Source organism: Epinephelus fuscoguttatus, linkage group LG2 (assembly GCF_011397635.1).
Source record: "Epinephelus fuscoguttatus linkage group LG2, E.fuscoguttatus.final_Chr_v1".
In the NCBI taxonomy this organism is placed as follows: domain Eukaryota; kingdom Metazoa; phylum Chordata; class Actinopteri; order Perciformes; family Serranidae; genus Epinephelus; species Epinephelus fuscoguttatus.
Genome location: NC_064753.1, coordinates 36175873 through 36197371, shown reverse-complemented (window position 1 = coordinate 36197371; position 21499 = coordinate 36175873). Strand labels below are relative to the sequence as shown.

The 21499-nt window shown below is 41.3% G+C and overlaps 1 protein-coding gene across 2 annotated transcripts; it reads left to right on the top strand.

Annotated features, from left to right (window-relative positions):
• The first annotated feature begins 2529 nt into the window (after positions 1-2529).
• tpp2 (tripeptidyl peptidase 2) lies at positions 2530-20009 on the top strand. 2 transcript variants are annotated; one of them, XM_049596413.1, is made up of 29 exons: positions 2530-2773; positions 3881-4009; positions 4201-4296; positions 4545-4649; positions 4793-4917; positions 5044-5207; positions 5387-5541; positions 5640-5716; positions 5801-5928; positions 6015-6263; positions 6384-6499; positions 6604-6775; positions 6879-7036; positions 7130-7206; positions 7292-7398; positions 7503-7657; positions 7813-7929; positions 8020-8120; positions 8207-8303; positions 8390-8527; positions 9247-9491; positions 10655-10733; positions 13099-13137; positions 15357-15508; positions 15608-15704; positions 15848-15978; positions 16174-16426; positions 17968-18087; positions 18242-20009. In XM_049596413.1, exons 1-29 carry the CDS (start codon positions 2609-2611, stop codon positions 18329-18331), a joined length of 3837 nt encoding a protein of 1278 aa, XP_049452370.1. In that variant the 5' UTR covers positions 2530-2608; the 3' UTR covers positions 18332-20009. The 2 variants fall into 2 exon arrangements, with proteins under 2 accessions (XP_049452370.1, XP_049452381.1); XM_049596424.1 differs by lacking the exon at positions 13099-13137.
• The last annotated feature ends 1490 nt before the right edge of the window (positions 20010-21499 follow it).

Here is a 21499-nt window from a genome sequence, read left to right as displayed (position 1 = left end):
AGCACTGCCAAACTTTGCTTTGAATGACTTAAGATTTGTCAGCGCTAAGAGAACAAAGTCTTACTGCAGCAGTGAAACAACATCAGTATTATAGCACCACCTAGTGTGCACTTTTGTGCCAGTGACAACAACTACAAGATTTACAGGATGTAAGCAATAGTCATACAGATATTTTAGACTGGTCTATAGATTTATGCTGGTCCTAATTTTGCTGTGAGATTCGCCTGATGCAAGTTAAACAGTTTCACATAATTAAAGACTTATTTTCAGCCTAAGGAGTTAACTCAGAACTAAGTGCCATGTCCATCCATCCATACATTTTCATCTGCTTATCTGGGACTGGGTTGCTGGGGCAGCAGGCCAAGCAAAGCACCCCAGGCGTCCTCCTCCCCAGCAGCACTTTCCAGCTCCTCCTGGGGGACCCCAAGGTGTTCCCAGGTCAGACGAGATATGTAATCCCTCCAGTGTGTTCTGGGTCTGCCCCAGGGCCTCCTACCAGTGGGACGTGCCTGGAACACCTCTAACAGGAGGCTCTGTTAACAAAACAGAGAGAAAATATAACCCATAATTTGTGTTTTTTTTTAACAATGTTCTCAAACTTGTATTAGGATGATATAGTTTTTAGAGAGCTCAATAAGCGATTGCAAATGTATAGCAGATGTAGACTACTGAGCTCTGCTACATTATGAAGCATAGGTGAATATTTCAGAGGGGGTGCAGGGGTGTCACCGAATCCAAAACTGCTAAAAGTGCAGGCTAATTTTCTGCACACTTACTGCTCACAGACACAGATGAACAGCAGAGTGAGGGAGATGTCAGTAGACTACTATTTGTATATACTGACACAAAGCTAATCAGTCAGTCAAGTAAAGCACCTTTGTGTGCATACCATGGGTGTGCTGTGTGCAGGGCTTTTTGTGTACATTATCTAGACTGCGTAATGAGCAAGTATTGCCTACTGGGCTCTGATTAAGCACATAGGCAAGTTAGTTTCCTGAGCCCAACACTGCTGCACACATTACATCTTCTGATGATTCTCTAAACTGCTAGTTAGTTATTTTGGTCTTGGAGTTCAAAGACAGCAGGAAGCTCATGTGAATGTTACTGATGCAAAGCAAATTGTGGTGCAGACATATTTCATACCCTATGCAGAAGTACACACGGACCCAAACTTTGATAAAATTCAGTACCCCCTTAAAGGGGAACACCACCTAAATTAAGAATTCCAATATGTTATTTCCATGGCCTAGGAAATTTCAATCAATATTTGTGAACACGGGCTACTCTCTCAAAGCCAGAAATCAGGGAAATAAGCTTCAAACTTGTGATGTCAAAGGGTATAAATTATGGAGCTGCTCCACAGACACTGACTGGGAGCTGGAATTTGCGGATCCACAGAATGCTTGTTTTCTTTTTCTCTCTTTTTTTTTATATACCCAAATAAACTTTATTCAATTGTAGTGTTATCTGTTCTGAAAATGTGCCCACATACTCAGAATATTCCCAGTGTCATCGAAAACATTTCTCCCAATTCAGTGTCTTTGGAGCAGCTCCAGACTTTATATCCTGTGACATCACAGATTTGGGTTTTAGCACTCTAGCTTTTGGATTTGGGAGAGAGTTGCTCATGTTTACGAATATTTTTTGGTCTGTCTGTATAAATTCTCGAAATGGGTGTTGTTCCTCTTTGGTGCCTCTGTTGCTTCAGTTTGTGTTGTGTTAGTGTTTAAATCGTCTTGAATGCCTTTATTGCCATCGCATGTTCACATACAATGAAATTTGCTGCCTCTCATAAAAGAAAACTGTTCAATTCACACAACACACACTCATATGCCCATACATTAAAACAGGATAAGGCTAAAATATGATTAATATGATCGATAAGGTCATCACAGTGATGCAGTGGTTAGCATTGTCACCTCATAGCAAGAGGGTTTGTAGTTCAAACCCAGGGTGGGGGGGGGGGGGTTTGAACCCAGGGGTTTGCATGTTCTCTCCGTGTCAGCATGGTTTTCTCTGGGTACTCCAGCTTCCTCCCACGGCCCAAAGACATGCAGGTTAATTGGTGACTCTAAATTGTCCATAGGTGTGAATGTGAGTGTGAATGGTTGTCTGTCTTTGTGTCAGCCCTGTGATAGTCTGGGGACCTGTCCATGGTGTTCCCCATCTCTCTCCCAATGTCAGCTGGGATAGGCTCCAGCCCCTCGAAACCCCCAACAGGATGATTGTGCAGTTCTTGCACAATCATCCATGGCAGTGCAATTTATTTTTAGTGCAATGGCTGTGGGGTGAAAACTATTAATCAACTTTAGCAAATTGCCATAAATTAACTGGCACACTGTGAAGTTGGGCCCTTGTTATAGTACAGGATAACTCAGGGTCCAGGCATATAGTGCTAGAAAGGCAGCTTGATCAGGAAAATTAATGTGATGAGATGGTAGGTCAAACATTATAAGGTTAAAAAACAATGTTAAAAGGCATGTTGCATAGAGGTTACACAGAAATGTGGCTGTCACTGCCCCTTTAAACAGCTCTCCTCCCCGTCTCCCTCACCGTGTTGCTCTCTTCCCCATTTCGCTGCTTTGTTTTCATTGTCGCTCTTTTGATCATGGCTGCCCATTCTACCGAAGAACCGTTCCCCTTCCACGGGCTGCTCCCCAAAAAAGAAACCGGCGCCGCGTCTTACCTCACCAGGTTCCCCGAGTACGATGGCAGAGGAGTGCTCATCGCTATCCTCGACACCGGCGTGGATCCCGGGGCCCCCGGCATGCAGGTACATCTGACCGGCTGCTTCACGTTAGCTCAGAGCTAGCTTGTATGAGTTAGCAATGCTAAAGGCCCGACTCATTCACATTAATTAGTACTCAGTCACCCAACGGCTACAACTAGCTACATTGCTAGCATCGATAAATTCACACAGTTGTCACAATTAGCTTGGCAGCATTTATGACAACCAAATTAACACAAAGTATCTGACAGCCAGTGTTTTCCCCTGTTGTCAAATTGTGTTTCGGTACTTGAGTAGTTAACTTACAAGTAACTAACGTTAACGTTAGCTAGTTGGTAACAGTTAACGTTATAGCTACTAGCATGTTAGCTTGGCAGTTAACAGCTGAATATGTCTGCTCCAGTGTCTTTCAGGCTTCTCAGTACAGTTTGTCCTTCAAGTTGGTGAGGCTAAATACGGCTTTGCTGTTTATAGTTACAGCTACAGTTTATAGTGACGAAAACATGTATGTATGAACGGTTATTTGTTGGTTAGTGAGCCGCAACTACATGCTTACTGCAAAGTCACACTGGAATCTAGCTAAGCTAACGTTAGCTAGGTACACAGTATTAAGTAAGTCAGTTAAAGCCTGTCAATTTGCATACAGTTATTTCTGTGTAGGTAGGTTATTTGGCACGTCATTACATTGAGTTAAGATCACCCTTTTATCTTCAACCACATGTCACTCTGCGTAAGTCTTGCAGAATCTGAGTCTGACCCTTTCAGTGTGTGTAAACAAATGTGTATAAAGGGGGGCATTGCTGTTGCAAGGCATTGGAAGTTTATCCACTCTGCAGAATGGTTTATACTTTGCTCAGATTTATGTAAGAATATCCACAGTCCTCCCTGGTCAGTAAAATTTACTGATTGTGCATCCTTTTTAGTTTAATTATCTTAAATAATTTTTAATTGCTTTCTTTGCAACAAGGTTTGGTAACAAGCACCAGCCACAAGCCAAATGTTGGTATAAGTCCCTACAAGATTGGCTTCATTCACCAGCTAAAAATAACATTGTCTAACTATTGAGTGGCTGGTAGATTCTTGATTCCACCAATCACAGTGGAAGGTGGACGGAAAATTAAATTTCAACCCTGTTTATTTCTGCTTCTTGAGATCACAACTGAGGGAAAGCCAAAGATTGTCGACATCATCGATACAACAGGCAGCGGTGACGTGAACATGGCGACGGTGGCAGAACCTAAAGATGGGACAATCGCTGGCCTCTCTGGTAGAACACTTAAGGTCAGTAGACATCCTGAGACTAATAACAATAAGGAAGAGAAGATATGTTCCATCACAGGTTTTGTCCTACTTCTGAAATAATTTCTTTCATCAATTCTGTATGTCCCATTTTTAAATCTAACCATATTTGACCAGACCTACACTATGTATTTTCATATTTGTCTGACACTGTGTCTTTTAATGTCCCGCAGATCCCTCCTGCCTGGGTCAATCCATCAGGGAAGTATCGCATTGGAGTTAAAAATGGCTACGAGTTCTTCCCTAAGGCTCTCAAAGAAAGAATACAGGTAGGGAGACATGACATTATTGCTGTACTAGATCTGTCACAGGTTTGATTTTTGCAACACTATGGTTGTGCGCAGCGCATAGAGCTCTGGTGACTTGCACAGGCTAGATAACCCAAACACAAGCTGGACATATTTAATCCAGACCAGTAAAACAAGAGTGTATATTGTCAGAATCCTGTAGATAAGATGAATGGAAATCTATTCTTCCATGAATATGTAAAGACACTTTTTTTGTTATTGTCTATTAGAAAGAACGAAAGGAGAAAATGTGGGACCCACCACACCGAGCAGCACTAGCTGAGGTGTCTCGCAAGACAGAAGAGTTTGACCTCTGTCACCCAACACCCTCACAGGTCAGACCTACAACCTTGAGTTCTTTGTGTACCTATCAGTGTTTCCATGCAGTTGGTAGCCACGGTAATGTGGTGTTTCCTAATCTGATATCTCTCTACTCTCCCTCTCACACGTGCCCTTCCCTCTTGCTTCCTTTCTTCAGTTAGAGAAATTGCAGAAAGAAGAGCTGCAGAGTCAGTCAGAGCTGCTGGCATCACTAGAAAAGAAGTACAGTGATCCTGGTCCCGTGTATGACTGTGTGCTCTGGCATGACGGTGTCACATGGAAGTAAGCCATACTGACTGTTTTCCTCTATGTACATGATTTTTTTTTACCTTTAGTTTTCACTACCTTCTACTGTTTATTAATAGTATCCTCATCCTTTGTGTTGCCTGTTACTGTTTGTCTCTTTAGGGCTGTGGTCGACACTTCAGAGAGCGGAGAGCTGTCCCAGTGCACTGTGCTCAGCTCCTACAAAGAGTCGCAAGAGTATGCCACATTAGGAAACGCTGAAATGCTCAACTACTCTGTTAATATTTATGATGAAGGAAACACACTCTGCATTGTCACCAGTGGAGGTGAGATATTACCAAAGCACATAATCCATCAATCCATCTCCTTTCAAAGGAAGCCTTCATATGATTCAGTCAGTGAACACAAAAAGATGCTCAGCATAAAGTCAGTTATGGCAGGTTCACTCGTTAAGGCAAAGTCCACAGTGTATTCTCCAATCTAACTTGCTTGTGTGCTTTTAAAGGAGCTCATGGGACACACGTGGCAAGCATTGCAGCAGGTTACTTCCCAGAGGAGCCTGAGCGCAACGGTGTGGCCCCCGGTGCCCAAATCTTGGCTCTGAAGATTGGAGACACCCGCCTCAGCACCATGGAAACAGGCACAGGACTCATCCGTGCGGTATGCTGCTCAGATAAATATAGATGAACAATTTGCCTACCCTTTCTTTCTTTTTTTTTCCCACCATTTAATTTTTTCCTGTCCCTTGTCTCTCAAAGATGATTGAAGTCATCAACTACAAGTGTGACCTTGTTAACTATAGCTATGGGGAAGCCACCCACTGGCCCAATACAGGGTAAGTATTGCAACAGAGGCTATGATTGTATGGATTTGTTTTGTGTTGCACTCTATCACTGATTTATGTCACTTTGTCTTTCAGGAGGATTTGTGAGGTGATCACAGAGGCTGTGCAGAAGCACAATGTTATATTTGTTTCAAGTGCAGGAAACAACGGCCCGTGCCTCTCCACGGTTGGCTGCCCGGGGGGAACCACCAGCAGTGTCATAGGTGCATATACACTGCTGATGACATAAGGGCTTTTATTAAACCTCAGATCAGATATCATCTTCATTCCTGCTCCCTTCTCTTTGTAGGAGTTGGAGCATATGTCACTCCAGACATGATGGTGGCAGAGTATTCCCTGAGGGAGAAGCTGCCTCCCAACCAGTACACCTGGTCATCCAGGGGCCCCAGTACAGACGGGGCCCTTGGGGTCAGCATCAGTGCCCCTGGTGGAGCGATTGCATCCGTACCCAACTGGACTCTTCGTGGTACCCAGCTGATGAACGGCACATCCATGTCATCCCCAAATGCCTGTGGAGGCATCGCACTAATCCTCTCAGGTGAGACTAGTGTCACAGACTGATAGTAGATGTGGGAGTATGTTGCGTGTATAGAAGTGTGTGTGAATACAAATGTGATGCTATAGTGTGATTTTTCTTTTGTTTTTTTATGTGAAAAAGGACTGAAACAAAGTGGGATCCCTCCCTCTGTTCCTGCGGTGAGGAGAGCGCTGGAGCACACGGCTCTGAAGGTTGATGACATCGAGGTGTTTGCACAGGGTCATGGAATAATCCAGGCAAGGGCATAAATTTCCATTGCTGTGTATTGTATCAGCATGGTCTCTTAGTTTTATAGTATTCTGTGTGCCACCCAGTAATCGGCTCCCTTTCTTCCTCTCAGGTGGATAAGGCATTAGACTACCTCATTCAACACGCCTCTTTACCTACAAGCCACCTAGGCTTCACAGTAACTGTGGGATCACAGAGAGGCATCTACCTCAGGGACCCAGCCCACGTCCTTGCACCCTCAGATCACGGAGTAGGAATTGAACCCATTTTCCCGGAGAACACGGGTATTGTTCATACTTAGGAGCCACATTTACAGCATTTTGATTTAGTGTGGACGAGTGTTTTAATCTTTCACACCATCTGTTTTTTCACTAAAATCCACCACAGGGAACTCGGAGCGAATCTCCTTGCAGCTACACTTGGCGCTCACATGTGCCGCCCCGTGGGTGCAGTGCCCCTCCCATCTAGAGCTGATGAACCAGTGTCGTCATGTCAATGTTCGTATCGACCCTGTGGGACTGAGAGAGGGCGTGCACTACACAGAGGTAGGGACAGGAAAGAGAAGTGGAGGAAAAGATGGACTGTTTTGTTGATTTGGTCACTCTTGAATGTTGTTTTGTTTTGGGTTTTTTTTATAGGTGTGTGGGTATGATACAGCAGCACCTACCTGTGGCCCCCTGTTCAGAGTCCCGATCACAGTTATTATCCCCGCCAAGTAAGTTCTCACATAATAATGGGATTTTGTTTTTCTGTCAAAAGGTTTGTGTGTGTTTGACAGCTTTCTCTTTTTCACCTGACAGAGTGACGGATAGTCGTAATCAGGAGGTGAGTTTCACAGACGTCCACTTCAGACCAGGCCAGATCAGACGCCACTTCATCACTGTTCCTCAGGGAGCCTCCTGGGCAGGTCAGTACAGCATGTTAACTCTTTTACTCTTCATGTCATCGTCTGCGTTCTGTTTGCTCATTGTTCTTCTGTTTCTAATCTCTCTGTCACCCACTCTCTTGCAGAGATCACACTGACGTCTCATTCGGGAGATGTGTCGTCAAAGTTTGTCCTCCATGCAGTGCACTTGGTCAAGCAGAGAGCATACAGAGCTAATGAATTCTACAAGTTCTCTTCGCTGTTGGAAAGAGGCTCACTAACTGAGGCTTTCCCTGTGCTGGTACATATATTTCATGTTTAGTTGACTGGGATTTTGCACATATGTCATTCTGTAAATATACCAGAGCCAGCTAAAAAAAAAAAGTACCTAGTCAGTATATTTTGTGGATGCATAACAGTGGATTTATTTCTGCATGTTTGTTGTCTCTTGTCCAGTCAGGAAGGGTAGTAGAGTTGTGCATTGCACGCTGGTGGGCGAGCTTGGGTGATGTCACAGTGGACTACAACATCTCGTTCCATGGACTGAACATTTCCCCTTCACCCCTGCACATAGTAAGAAGCGAGCAGACTTACAGACTAGCAACACCTGCAACCCAGACAGTATCAGTTCTCTGTTTGTAACTCTCATTTGTCTCTGCCCAGCATGCCTCAGAGGGAGTGACGAGTTTCGATGTGTCATCGCCTCTGAGGTACGAGGAGGTGTCGCCCACTATCACGCTCAAGTCTTGGGTTCAGCCTCTCAGGTAAATGCACACTCACCACACACACACATATATTTTATTGTTTCACATCAGTAGAGTTCATCTTTTCGCAACTGTTGTTGTTTTAGGCCCGTAAGTTCAAAGATAAAAGCCCTGGGACTGAGGGATGTTCTGCCTAACAACCGACAACTCTACGAGATTGCCCTCACCTACAGCTTTCACCAGGTACCGCCAGCGCCACCAGCACTTTACGTGATAGATTTTCTTTCTTTTTGTTGTGTGTGTTTAAACTTCTTATGCTCTGTCCTCAGCCTAAGAGTGGAGAGGTCACCCCCAGTTGTCCCATGCTGTGTGAGCTGCTGTATGAGTCTGAGTTTGACAGTCAGCTCTGGATGCTGTTTGATCAGAACAAGAGACTGCTGGGCTCAGGGGACGCCTACCCACACCAGGTACGCTAAGCCTCATGGAGAGATCACACTGAAAGCATCTCCTTTGATGCACGTCAATTGATGCTCCTGTGCTGCACTGCAGGCATCAGATTTGAAATGACACAAAACAAGCAGTATTTTAGGAAACGTCGCTACTTAGGCAAAATCCCCATCAGTTTTCTGTTTGAGTCACCTGTAATGTTACAGAAGGCAGGGGGGCAACTGTTGGGTGCGTGCTTCTGCTTTCTATAGCTGCTTGGCAGTAGAACAACAGTAAAGCCACTGGACACCAGCCATGTCATTTCATCTTTTATTTTTTCTTCCAGATGGTTGAAAGTCCTGCTGTTGCTGTTGTTAGGGTTATGTTATGTTGTGTTTAGTTTTATACACAATAGATGGATAGGTCTGTGATTTGAACGTAACTACCAAAGGTTTAAGCTTTTATTTTTCTTATTTTTAGTATCTGACGTGACGACACAACGTTTAAGATCTATAGTAGTATAGCTGATTGCATTGGTAGGTGTTTGGCACATGTTTGGCTAATTTATTAATAGATATACTTCAAAACTGCACATCAGGCGCTTTCAGTGCATTTGGGCCTTAAGATTACAGGGTTTTTTTTCTTTCTATGATGTTCACTCGTATATTTTGCGCATGGTAGGATTGTGGATAAGAACAGTACCTTCCTTGTGTGCACACCATGATCTAACACATCTTCAATATGTGTTTCACCTTTCCAGTATTCTCTGAAGCTGGAAAAAGGGGACTACACCGTGCGTCTGCAGGTCCGCCACGAGCAGTCCAGCGAGCTGGAACGCCTCAAGGACCTACCGTTTGTGGTTTCTCACCGTCTGTCCACCACACTCAGTCTGGATGTCTACGAGTCGCACCGTGCTGCTCTCATGGCCAAAAAGAAGGCAAACTCCATCACCTTGTGCCCGGGTGCCACCCAGCCCTTCTACGTCACATCCCTGCCAGACGACAAGTGAGTCCGATTGGCGAGGGACTTTTCATTTGTGTTGTATGATCGTGTCGAGGGACTTATCATGCACAAAACAAAAAAAGCCTTACGTTCAAAAGAATCAGTCAGCTGCACTTGATGGGACAGGACATATCCACAGTCCTCCATGACAAGATAGCACTGACAAAGACAGAGATGTGACACTCAGCACAACTGTAGATTATTTCTCTTACAGTCAATAGGAAATTCGTTAAACCTGCTTTGAGATGAAGATTGTGATCTGTGTAAACAGAGAACTGTGTCACTGATCAAATGTGAGGTAGCACTTATCTTTAAGGTTGGAGAATCAAGCTTGAAGCACTGAGTTTAACTTAAGATATTTCTAGTCAGGCGATACTTACTCTCTTTCTCCATATCTTTCATTTAAGTACCCTTTATCAAAGGTAATCAAGTCCAGATGAAACCAGATGAAGCATTTTGGCAGCGTCTAGCTTTAGTATTGTGACGTATCTCCCAGTCACACAGGATAGGAGCACGGGTATAACGTTGGGAGGAATTTGATATGATTGCTCAGAAGTAAATGCGTCAAAACAGTGAGGCCCTGGTGTTGTAACAGAGACGATAGAGTAGTATCTGCCAGGGAGGGAGAGAGACAAAGTCTACATGTGCTCCATTAAACATTAGTTGCTGAAACAGCCTGCTGTGAAATGCCTTGAGCATAACCTGGAGCTGTTGCAGATACACTTTCCTCAAAGTGAATAAATTGTATTTTGAGGTAATGAAGACACATTGACATACCATACAGTTGCTAGCTAGCTAACTTTATCTTGGCTTTGTGCGGCTAACAGTTGCAGATTGATTTATGGGTGGACGTCATGATATAATTGGTCAGTACTAGCTTGTAAGCACACATCATATTTTGCTTTATAGGATGAAAACATACAGACGGATTTTGTTATTAGAATACATTGGCACACATAGTTGAATAGATACACACATTTCATTTTGACTTTAAATCTCAAAGGTCATAGCACTGCTACATAAGTGAATGTTTGGTTAGAAAAAGTCATATGAATAAATATCTCAGTTTTCGTTATATAATTGTGATCAAATCTTGTTTTATGTTCATGTTTCTTCTCTCTATCACTGTCTTTCTCCTGTTGTTTACCCCCCTTTTTTTTTTTTAGGATCCCAAAAGGGACGAGTCCAGGATGCTATCTTTCAGGCTCCCTGGTTGTCCCCAAAAGCGAGTATGGCAAGAAAGCAGTGAGTGACCTTAATTGCTGTTACCCTCTGTCCTCAAGAGCAGTCACCAGTCCTGCCCCTCGGGATCTAAAGTCATGGGTGTTTTCAGTCTCCTTTTCTAACTTGGGACTTTTACAAATTGTTGAAAACATAACAAACTACACAGTAGAGAATATCTGGTTATGATTGCCAGTGTGCCAATCCTTTAGTTTGATCTGATTAATGATTAAAATCTGAAATTCACTTATTGACAATGTGATGCCCGAAGTACTTGTGGTCCTGAGGATCAGGGGTGAAGACTTGTGCTCCAAAGCTTGTTGATTCTCCCCTTTTAAGGGTTGGTATAGTTTATCTGTCATCAGTTTCAGACCTGCTGGGTCTGGTGTGAAGCATAATTCGTTGCTGTTCTTTTGGTCAATGCATGCCGTGTTTTATTTTTCCTCACTCATTGCCTTTGCCTGTGTTTCAGCTTTTAGGCTAAAAACACAATTTGATGTTGCTCATGCCATCACCACTGTCAGATCTCGACACACTGGATCTGGCTGTTTATTGGCTCATCAGATTCTAGATTAGTAAGAATATTTGTAGTTGCTAAAATGATCAAGTCAAAATGACTGTCAGCCAGTCTGCAGTTTCTGGACCTTAATTTTATTGCTGGCTTTCGTGGACAATTTTAGAATAACAAATATTAAATGGGAATGATAACGAAACAAAAGAAAACGTCTGAAATGACTTTGCTTCAGGTTATGTGTTATATGTTCACTAGGGCTGCATGTTAACTGCCATATTTCAGTAGAAGTGCAGATATGATGCCTTAGTTACCACACTGATGCAGCATTTTACCACCGTTAAGCCTTTCTTTAAGAAATCTGTACAATGGAGTATTAGAGCCACACTGAGGAAAATATATCAGAAATTTAGAGGATAATGTGGTAATTTTGAAATAACAAAAATTATAATATTATGTGAATAAAGTTGTTAAATAATGAAAATTAAGTCATATGATTTTGAGAAAAGAGTTACAATATTATGAGAATACAGACATGATATTACAAGACAAAAAGTCAGAATATTATGTGATTGAACTCGTACATTCCCAAGAAAAATACTTGCATATTTATGCAAGAAAGTCAGTTGACATGATATAAAGAGCGACAAAGTCCCTAAAGTAGAAAAGATATGATAGATAAATGCTGAATGCACAAGAGTTTCTTGCCAGTGCAAGGCACAATGTCGTTTTATTACTTTTAGACTTAGTTGACTTATTATTTTTAAATTTTCAGGATGTATAAAGCTGCTGAATGCACACTGTATATTTCCGAATGTTATCAAGTAATGTTAGGGCTTATTTTTCTTGAAATAGTTAAACGTTAGTCTCACTAAATTATGACTTTATTTTCATAATATTAACATTTTTTTTTCTTAAAAATGCGACTTTATTCTTGTAATAATAGAAACGTATTTTTGAATTTTTTTCCTCAATGTGGCCCTAATACCCATCGTACATCTGAACATCAATATGACCATTTTTTTCCACATCGAACACAAGCGCCAAGGTTCTAAAATGTTAAATGATTAAAAATAAGACCAAATTTACTTATTCAATTGAGAATCAGAGAATTGGTGAACGAGATTCTTAAATCTGTTAACAGCTGGAATGTGCTGCTTACTTTCTGTTGAGCCCACTTAGAGGTGCATGTGCAGGAAAAAAAACAACAGAAATTGATTTGAATGAAATATTTATTTAAAGGGAACAACAAAAATATTACATTTACTGCAATTTGTACAAAATACACTGGCAAATGTTTTATTTCTGGAGCTTATTTTCACCGTCTATGGGCTGCAGGTGTTCCTCTTCACACTGCTAAAGGGTTTCATTACACACACATCTGAATACTTTTGTTTAAACAGCTTTTGTGGATCTTTGGCTGAACTCCAACGCAAAGATCCTCCTGTCAAACTTCAGCACTCATTTACAAATGCATATTTTTTCAGTGTGTTTCATATTGTTTGCCATTGCATTGCTGAAAGTCTGTTCATTGTTTAAGTCTCTCACACATACAAGAATTTATCATCTTAAAGTCAAAGATCACGTCATGTTTTACTGTAGTTTTCATTTCTGTGTGAAGACGCAGTGCTTAACCCTTGTGGCAGAGCAGATGTAAGAAAAACAAGTTGATCTGTAAGATATGAACACAAGATAGAAATCTGAGCTTGTCAGCAACAAGGATTACACCACTGTTTGTTTAAATGTGACAGGTAGGTGGATTAGACTCTGTGTCTCTGAGTCAGGATGAAAGACAAAAAAAGAACATGAAGAAAGAGAGAATCCTTTTTGGTGTGTTTGTGTTGTCTCTTCCTTACTGTGTGTTATTCTGACCACCAGGGGCAGGCCTCTGCAAAACGACAAGGAAAGTTTAAAAAGGTACTGGATGAGCTAGAAACACTGTGCAACAGAGCGTCCACTGCTCTCCTACCATCAGGAAATGGCTTATTCCTTACCTTAAGATGGGATGTGTTACATCTTTACTGATTTTGTCAAAGCATGTCATTTTTGCTGTATTGAAATTAGGCTTGGGTGGTATCTATATTTTTCCTACGTTCCTGACGGGTGTACGATATATGATGGTGTTTGTGCTCCTGAGTGGCAGGTGTGCTACGTCCAACAAGCTCTCTTTGTTTCTTTTAGTCTGTTGAACTCACTTAGTGTCAAGACAGGAAATATTCTTACACTTATTGTCCTTAAACACAACAATACAACCATACACCGTAGACTCGCTTGATTGCCTTGTCGACTCAGCGTAAAACACACTTCATTCAAACAACAAAGTAAAACTAATTAAAACCCACTTGGTTTGTTAGTGTTGTAGCAATCTAAATAAACCCTTAGTTCACAGAGTTAGATGTGAAACATAAATGCCTTTTTACCCCTTTGTCTCTCTCTGCTGTTGCTGGTCAGATTTTTACAGGGTTTCCGTCGGTCCTTACAAAGTTAAAATACAGTAATCTGAATTTAAGGCTTGAAAATGTCTTCAATGGGATTTTGATTGGCTTTGATTGGATTGTGAAGTTAACATTACATTTATAAAGTTGCATTAACTTCAATCTCACTTGTAAATGTCTTTTTGGGAACCAGTAACCACAAATGAAAACTGTGCCGGCCCATCAGATTTTAACAGAGCACACCTAGCTAGTGTAGTATGTGGGCTAACCTTGCATCTGCATCTGTGGATTTTCAACCAGCTTTGTGTCACATCAGTGTGGGTAGTATGTATCTATAAATGAACTGTGGTAAACTTAACTCCATTTGACCTGACCAGATCGCGCTACTCATCTCTCAGCTCGAATGTGCTGGTTGTCACGTGTTGTGTTATCTAGCAGCTTTTAGCTGGCTTTTGGGCTTTTTTTTAACTACAGATTGTACTGTATTTTCGTATGCCTGCCATCATGGACATGAGCGGTCTCTCTCTCTAATCAGACCAAAGTGAGATCAAACTAGGCAGTGCTGATCTAATGTAAATCAAGATCATGTCACTGTATTGCCTGTTTTTCATGTAAAATGTCTTCAGAAACATATTTTAGTGCTCTGTATGGTTGTAATATGAGTCTGAACAGAAAGCAGGCGCAATACTGTTTCCTTTTATTTTAAAAATGGAGGCAAAAAAAAAGATCAAACGGTAAAACTAAGCAATGCTGATCAAATATGAACCAAGAATGTTGATACTGTGTTAACAGTTTTTCACCTCAGATGTTTTCAGAAACTTCAGAAATTTTTTATCCTCCTGTATAATTGTAATTCAAAATCATTTGTTACCAGCCCGCCACCATATTTTATCCTGAAGAAAAATGGACAGACTTGCATTACATTTAAGCATTTATTGGCCCGTTGTGGGGCAGTGCAGTGCATTCTGGGTGGTGAAGGTTTTCTACCTCTTAATCAAAAGTAAATGCCACAGTCCTTTTCCTCTGTTTGCCCTGGTCATGTAGCACCAGTGTCAGAAGTACTTGTCTCCTTCTGCTGCACTGAGAGCCATGCTCTAGGAAAAGACCATCTGTCCAGCAGTGAAATAACATTTAAACTTTATTTTCCTTCATATACTTAATACTTAGCCAGTATGGATGTGAAAAAGGTCTTAATTTTTTTTTTTTTTTACTCATCCTTTAACATTGACCTTTATACTTGCAGTTGCCATTGTTTTGTTTTTCAGATGAGCGGCCAGTAGTGACTGACATATGACATCTCTGTATTAGTTAAACAGAAAGAGGAGTGTCTGTGCTTTCTACGGTGTTAAAATTCATGCCCTTGGGATTTCTAAATACCCTGGTATACTGTCATACTGTGATACCGCCCAAGCCTACTTGAAATATGCACCAGGCTAGCCATAACAAGTTTTTATTTTAATATACAATAGTGAAAGTTTTCTGGTGGTCAGTAAAATCACTAATAAATATCAACAACAAATGATAATGAGCACTATTTTCACCTTGTATCACTGGGTCTTGATATATATATATACCGTGATGTATGTAGGAAGAGGGTGAGAATTTGGGATGCTGATTCAGAGTAGCAAAAGAGGTTTGGGATTTTATTAAATGTGTGAAATTTTGCTTTTTGACTCAACTGTGTTTTGTGTGTTCACACAGGATATCGTTTCAGTCATCTACCACTTAATCCCTGCTCCCAACAAAGCAAAGAATGGAGGGAAGGAGAAGGACAAGGAAGGAGACAAAGAGAAAGATGTGAAGGAGGAGTTTGCAGAAGCCATGAGGGACTTAAAGATTCAGTGGATGACAAAGTGAGCACAGTTGCTCTTCTGTTTTGCTCAGCAGCACAAATGCTTACTTTGCTGTATTCTTCATTTGCCCATTTATCATGTTTTGTCTTTGCGCTAAAGGTTGGACTCCAGCGCCATCTATGATGAACTAAGGGAGAACTACCAAGATTACCTTCCGCTGCATGTGCAAAGACTGCACCAGCTGGACTCTGAAAAGGTAACGGTACACACCAGAAAGAGGAAATGGAGGAAGCTTTGATGGGAATCAATCCCAGGAGGATTTAATTATCTTCCTCTGAAGTCTAAACTATGCAACTGTCTTTGCTCACAGTCATTTCTCCTCCTTCGTTTTGTGTACAGGAGCGTTTAAAACGTCTCAAGGAGGTGGTGTCAGCAGCCGACTTTGTCATCTCCCACATCGACCAGACGGCCTTGGCAGTTTACCTCACCATGAAGACAGACCCGCGGCCTGATGCTGCCTCTATCAAGACGTATGTCACACTGAACAATGTTATAGATAATAGATTTATGAACATCATTAGAATTCATCAAGATATGCTCAATTATTAGTAATTATTATTCTCTACTATAAAACACCCTAGGGAAACCCTGTGTAGATCATCCAAATAAAGATTACTGGACCTCAAAGCTCAAATCCTGACCTGTCTTTAACGCCTGTGTTTCAGTGACATGGAGAAGCAGAAGTCGTCCTTGCTGGACGCTCTGTGCAGGAAGGGCTCAGCTCTGGCCGACCAGCTCCTGCTGCCCCCGGCGCCGCAGGACGGCGCTGGTGCTGTCTCCACGGGACCAGCGGCCGCAGAAGAGGAGGTTGTGGAACAGGTGGCCAGCAGTTCTGAAGACACCATGCAAAACGTGGTTAAAACACTGACAGATACATTTTGGGAGGTGCAGAAGTGGGCGGAGCTAACTGACTCCAAGGTGAGCAAAATGTTTTTAGGAAATGAAGAAAAGGTCAGAGTTGTTTAATTGTTAAGGTAGTTACAAAGTTAGCATTCTGTTTTGAATTTATCTGCCATGTGAGATGACACGATAAAGCTAGTGGTGATATTCTGTATTTTTTCCTTTTGGTAACATATCCCATGAAAAGACCACAAGAAACTAACAGTGTGTTAGTCAGTCTCTCAGTACTTAATGATTCCCTGCCCTGTCTGTACCACCATGCCCAGTAGTTCCTACTGAAGACATAAATCTCAGTGAAAATATAGCTGGTAGCAGCAGCCAGGGGTTCTGGCTCTTTCTTGGCCAACAAAAGGAAGCAGCTCACCTGACAAAATCGAAAACCGCAAGCAGCAGTGAGCTGGTTTTGGGCTTCACAAAGCTGAACATGTCACTTCAGCTGGTGCAGTTTTGTCTAAATAAAGAGAGATTAATCACACACTTGTTTCATTGTAACAGTGTGTGCAGCATTTTAATAATTGCACTGTCCCACCTTTCCAACCTTCTTGATTGGATGTGAACGAAACTTGATGCGTTAATTCAGGACATAGTGCAGGATGTCTCCACTGAGCTTAATCGGGATTGCTTTAAGACTGCTTAGGTTATGGTCTGTATCCTGCTTAGGTCTACCCTTTTGTGATGTGTTTTTGACTGATGGCGGCCATGTTTTACAACCAATCGTGCTCCTTTTATAATAGAAATGTGAAGCTCTAACCCACAATGTAATGTAACAGAGTTGGTATTGATAGAACTAAGTAGTTAGTGTCTATCGTATAATGCAAATGAATGAAAAATCCGTCATGGGGGACTTTTATTGGAAAGCACATTGAGCTGGATATGTGTCGCAGATTTCAAGTCAATTTGACCTACAGTGTGGGGGAGCGTGGCATTTCAGGGCGTTAACTACAGTGCCACCATGTGGCAGATTGGCATTTGTACATCATGTCCAGTTATTGGGCAAAGTTTCACTTTTACAGCTCACTCCAGCTCCCGGCAATTGGAGCTGTGTTATAAGACACTAATAATAACAAACTTAGTAGGGTCCTGCACCTACAGGAGCTTCAACCCTAACAAGTAACACATGTACTGTATTATTTTCTTTTTAAAAAAGGCTGAAGAATTTCTTAAAACTGTGCACTGTAGTTTTAAGTAAACGTTACATAAACAGAAGTAGATATCTGTTGGGGTCTATTTTCTCCTGATGATTCATACATTTGTTTCTGTGTGTGTGTTTACAGCAGCAGGACAGTGTGTGTGGGATTGACTTAAAATAAACTACAGTGCTCATGGAGGTTGCTAACGTGAGGGAAATGTTGCATCAGGCTTTGTTTATAGACTTGACTTGTTTGTAGGATCAGTTTTGAGATTTGTTGACAGTTACACAATAGAGAATATTGCCAGACTTATCAGTTCTTCTTATCACCTTACCTGTGATTATTTTCCCCTCAATTTTATGAATTTGGGTGGATATACTAAATGTTAAGCTAATATTTTGTCTGTCTTTTGTCTTTTCCACTGCTCAGGTGTTGATGTTTTCCTACAAACACGCTCTCGTGAACAAGATGTACGGCCGAGCCTTAAAATACGCCTCAAAGATGTTGGAGGAGAAGCCCAGCAAAGATAACATGAAGAACTGCATCCAGGTATGAGAGCAGTGATGGCTGATATCTGCTCAAAATAAGATTATATACTAGATATTTTTGACGGCTTACTCTAAAAAAAATTATAATAATAATAACAAATGTGAGTTGAATGTTCCCTCTGAATCACTTCCTGTCTGTCTCTTTTGGTCTCCAGCTCATGCGACACCTCCGATGGACACACTGCGCCACCTTCAGTGAGAACTGGCTCCCCGTCATGTACCCCGCAGAATACACACCCTTCTAGGCACAGACGCACATGCATGCACGAGCAGCATGGCCATACATGGTTCATTACATGGTAACCTCAATATCATGTCCCTCAGGGTCACATGGTCTATGCATCTGGTTTTTCAAATTTAGATGTAGGTGGACACCAACGTGAAGGATAACGCTGGGTGTAAACGATTTGAGGCACTCGACACCTTTTAAGGCAAGAGGGGATCGTGCTAATCCTGTCTCTGAATGTCTCGCTGAACATCTCAGCTCTGCAGAGCGTGTGGCGCAACAGTTCATTTGATTACCACAAGCAAAAGAACTAGAAGCTTAAATTTTTTTAAATGATCCAAACTTTTTCCAAGGCTTGTTGACTGTGTAGGTCACTTCTTTCTTAGTTGGGCGTTATCCTTTATTTTGGTGTCATCTACACATTTGGAGACCCTCACAACCCCACTCATCCTCAGCTGTACGGACTCCATATCACATAAATAACCTCCGTCTCTCGTGTAAATACTGTAAAAGGGCCAGTGCGGACTCCAGGGATGCATCCCAAGTCTTTGTAAAAAAAAAAAAAAAAACTGTGACCCCATCTACTCACTTTCAAAAAACCTGTTATGATACTTCGGTGAGAAGACAGGACTTGCTGCTGCTCGATGTTCGGACACACGAAGGCACGCAGAGTCTGCCTGATCCCTGAATGAAAAGGGAGACAGAACTTGATATCTCATTTCTTTGTTTTTCTTTATGTGTTTTTTGATTATTGCAGCTGGGCCGGGTTTGTCTGTCGTTCGAGGCTTTGACTTGTGTACACAGAACACAAAACAGTATCGAGGTGCCTTCCTACATGTACCTTACCTTTCTCTGATGGGATGGAAAACAGCGCGAGGCTGCGGAATCAGTAGCATCAGTCAACACTTAGCTGCTTGCAGTCATTTCACCCATCAGCCTTTGGTGTCAAATATGTTTCACAGCTCGTATCTGCAGCGTGACGTGTCCGTGCACTGTATGCAGGCCGTCAGTGACTTGTCAGGTAGCAGTAAGCCACAGACACACTTTTCCGGCTTTTGCTTACCTCCAGAGGTGTTGGCCACCCACGTCATGCTGCATTTACCCGAGCCGCACATTTGACGACCATCTTAACAGACCTCACTAACATAACAGATGCAGTTGTGGGCAGTGGAAAGGATGTTCAGATTTTCATTGTAAAATGTTCACGCAGTATTAGACATTTCTCTGCAGCATTCAAAATGTTGCGTTTGTACACAGTGTCATAAAAATGTACATACACACATAACATAAAAAAATATTAAGATGCAATAGGTATATAATACAAATATTATTCTAATTGATGTATTTTGCATATATGCATGTCTTCTAGGATGTAAGGAAAAGCAGTTTTATTTGGAAGAAGATTTTAGTTTGTTTCAATTTGAAAGATTTTTAATCCCAAACAAGATTCTGAAGATGATCCACTGTTGTTCTTCTCATGAGTGTGTGTTTGTGAATGACTTTACGTGTTACTTGTGAGCATATTTTGTGTACATGAACATTTTACCCAACAGAACTGAAATGATAGCCAACTTAGAGGGGGTTAAACATGAGTCTGATTTTTTTCTTGTCAGATACCTTATTTACTTTAAAGGACCGTGCCAGTGGTTTTTGTATGTTTAATCTGATTTGCTATGAAACATAAATACTTAACATCACGGCTGATGATTTTGCTTATTATGTCATTTTAGATTTCTTATGGATTTTTCCTGCCATTTCAATTTAATATAATAGGAGATATTTTAAAACCTCCATTGAATTTCAGAAATGTAATTGCAAGGGCCTTTAATGCAGTCATCTTTTCACAATGGTGGAAATAAGTTTTCAGTATTTCACACACAAGGTTTCTGGCTCACTGCGTAGAGTGGTCTGAGCTTAATATTTCTGAACACCAATCAGGGGTTAGCATCATTTCAATCAAAACACAATGACAGTTTTGAGGTTTTATGTGTACGTTACCACTGTCTGCACCCACACAGAGCTGCTGAAGCAGGGTTAGCTGAATTTCTGAATGTTAAACTTATTAAATGATAAATAACATTTTCTCAAACTTTAACTTTGGTGCTTGTTCATTAATATTAAATATCACAGAAAAGTACTTCAGATTTGAAAGTACGTTAAGTGTTTTTAAGTGGTATTATTGTTAGTGACATTGTTACAAAGACAAACGGATCACTTTTCACAATCACTTAGGTTGTTTCTCAGTCTGCTGTCTCCACTACTGTGGATAATGACAGTCTTCATTAACTCTAATTTTCAGAAAAAATGTGCTTCATTTGTGCCGTGAATCGAGTCTTTATATTCCCTGCAGATCGTACCCATGGCGGACAATTGCATAGTGAAAGCCAGGCTTACAGGGAACCAGTCTATATGCAGGTGGTGTCATTACTCTGTAGCCATTTCATTGTGCAATCAATATTTGCCTAATTTTGACAAGTAAAAGCCAAAAAATGTATATTTCCTCTTTCATTGAAGTGGCAGCGTCGTTGTTTGACAGTGCAGTGTAATTGCATATTTACTTAAAAAGGCTTTTTTTTGCTTTAGTCTGCAGAGATAATGAAACTTTGAAAAAAAATAAATGCAGATTGATGTTCACTTTGATGCAACTTGAGAGAAAACTCCACCAATTTACGCATATGTTGGTTTCATGATTAGCTTTTCTTTTCTTTTCAATGAAAATCCAACTCGATGCAGCAGAACCAGAGCTATCTGGAGGTATTTTCCATTTTAAAACTTGTAGTGTTCAGCCCCAGTTGACAAAGACAGTTTATCAGACTTCACTCAGCTCCCTCTGAAGCCACAACTTTTTTCTCCACATATGCAGTAGTCGCTAGGAGGTTATTATGGTAGGAAAAATGCATCTGTGAAATAAAAAACTGCACTGCATGCCTTTGTAAGTGGTCAGCAACAATTTCAGGCTACAACAGTGGAGTTCAAATGTGCAAAAACACTGGTACGGTCCTTTAATATATCACCTGAATCATGTAACAAATGAGGACGTGTGGCTGTTTGTTTGCACAGTGCCTGTACAAAAGCGGGCAATGCTAAAGACACAAACAACATATCCACTTTTTAATCTTTATATTTGTGATTCTCAACCTTTTTGACTCGTAAAGTGTGTGTAAAAGAAATGTGTGGTTTCCTGTCA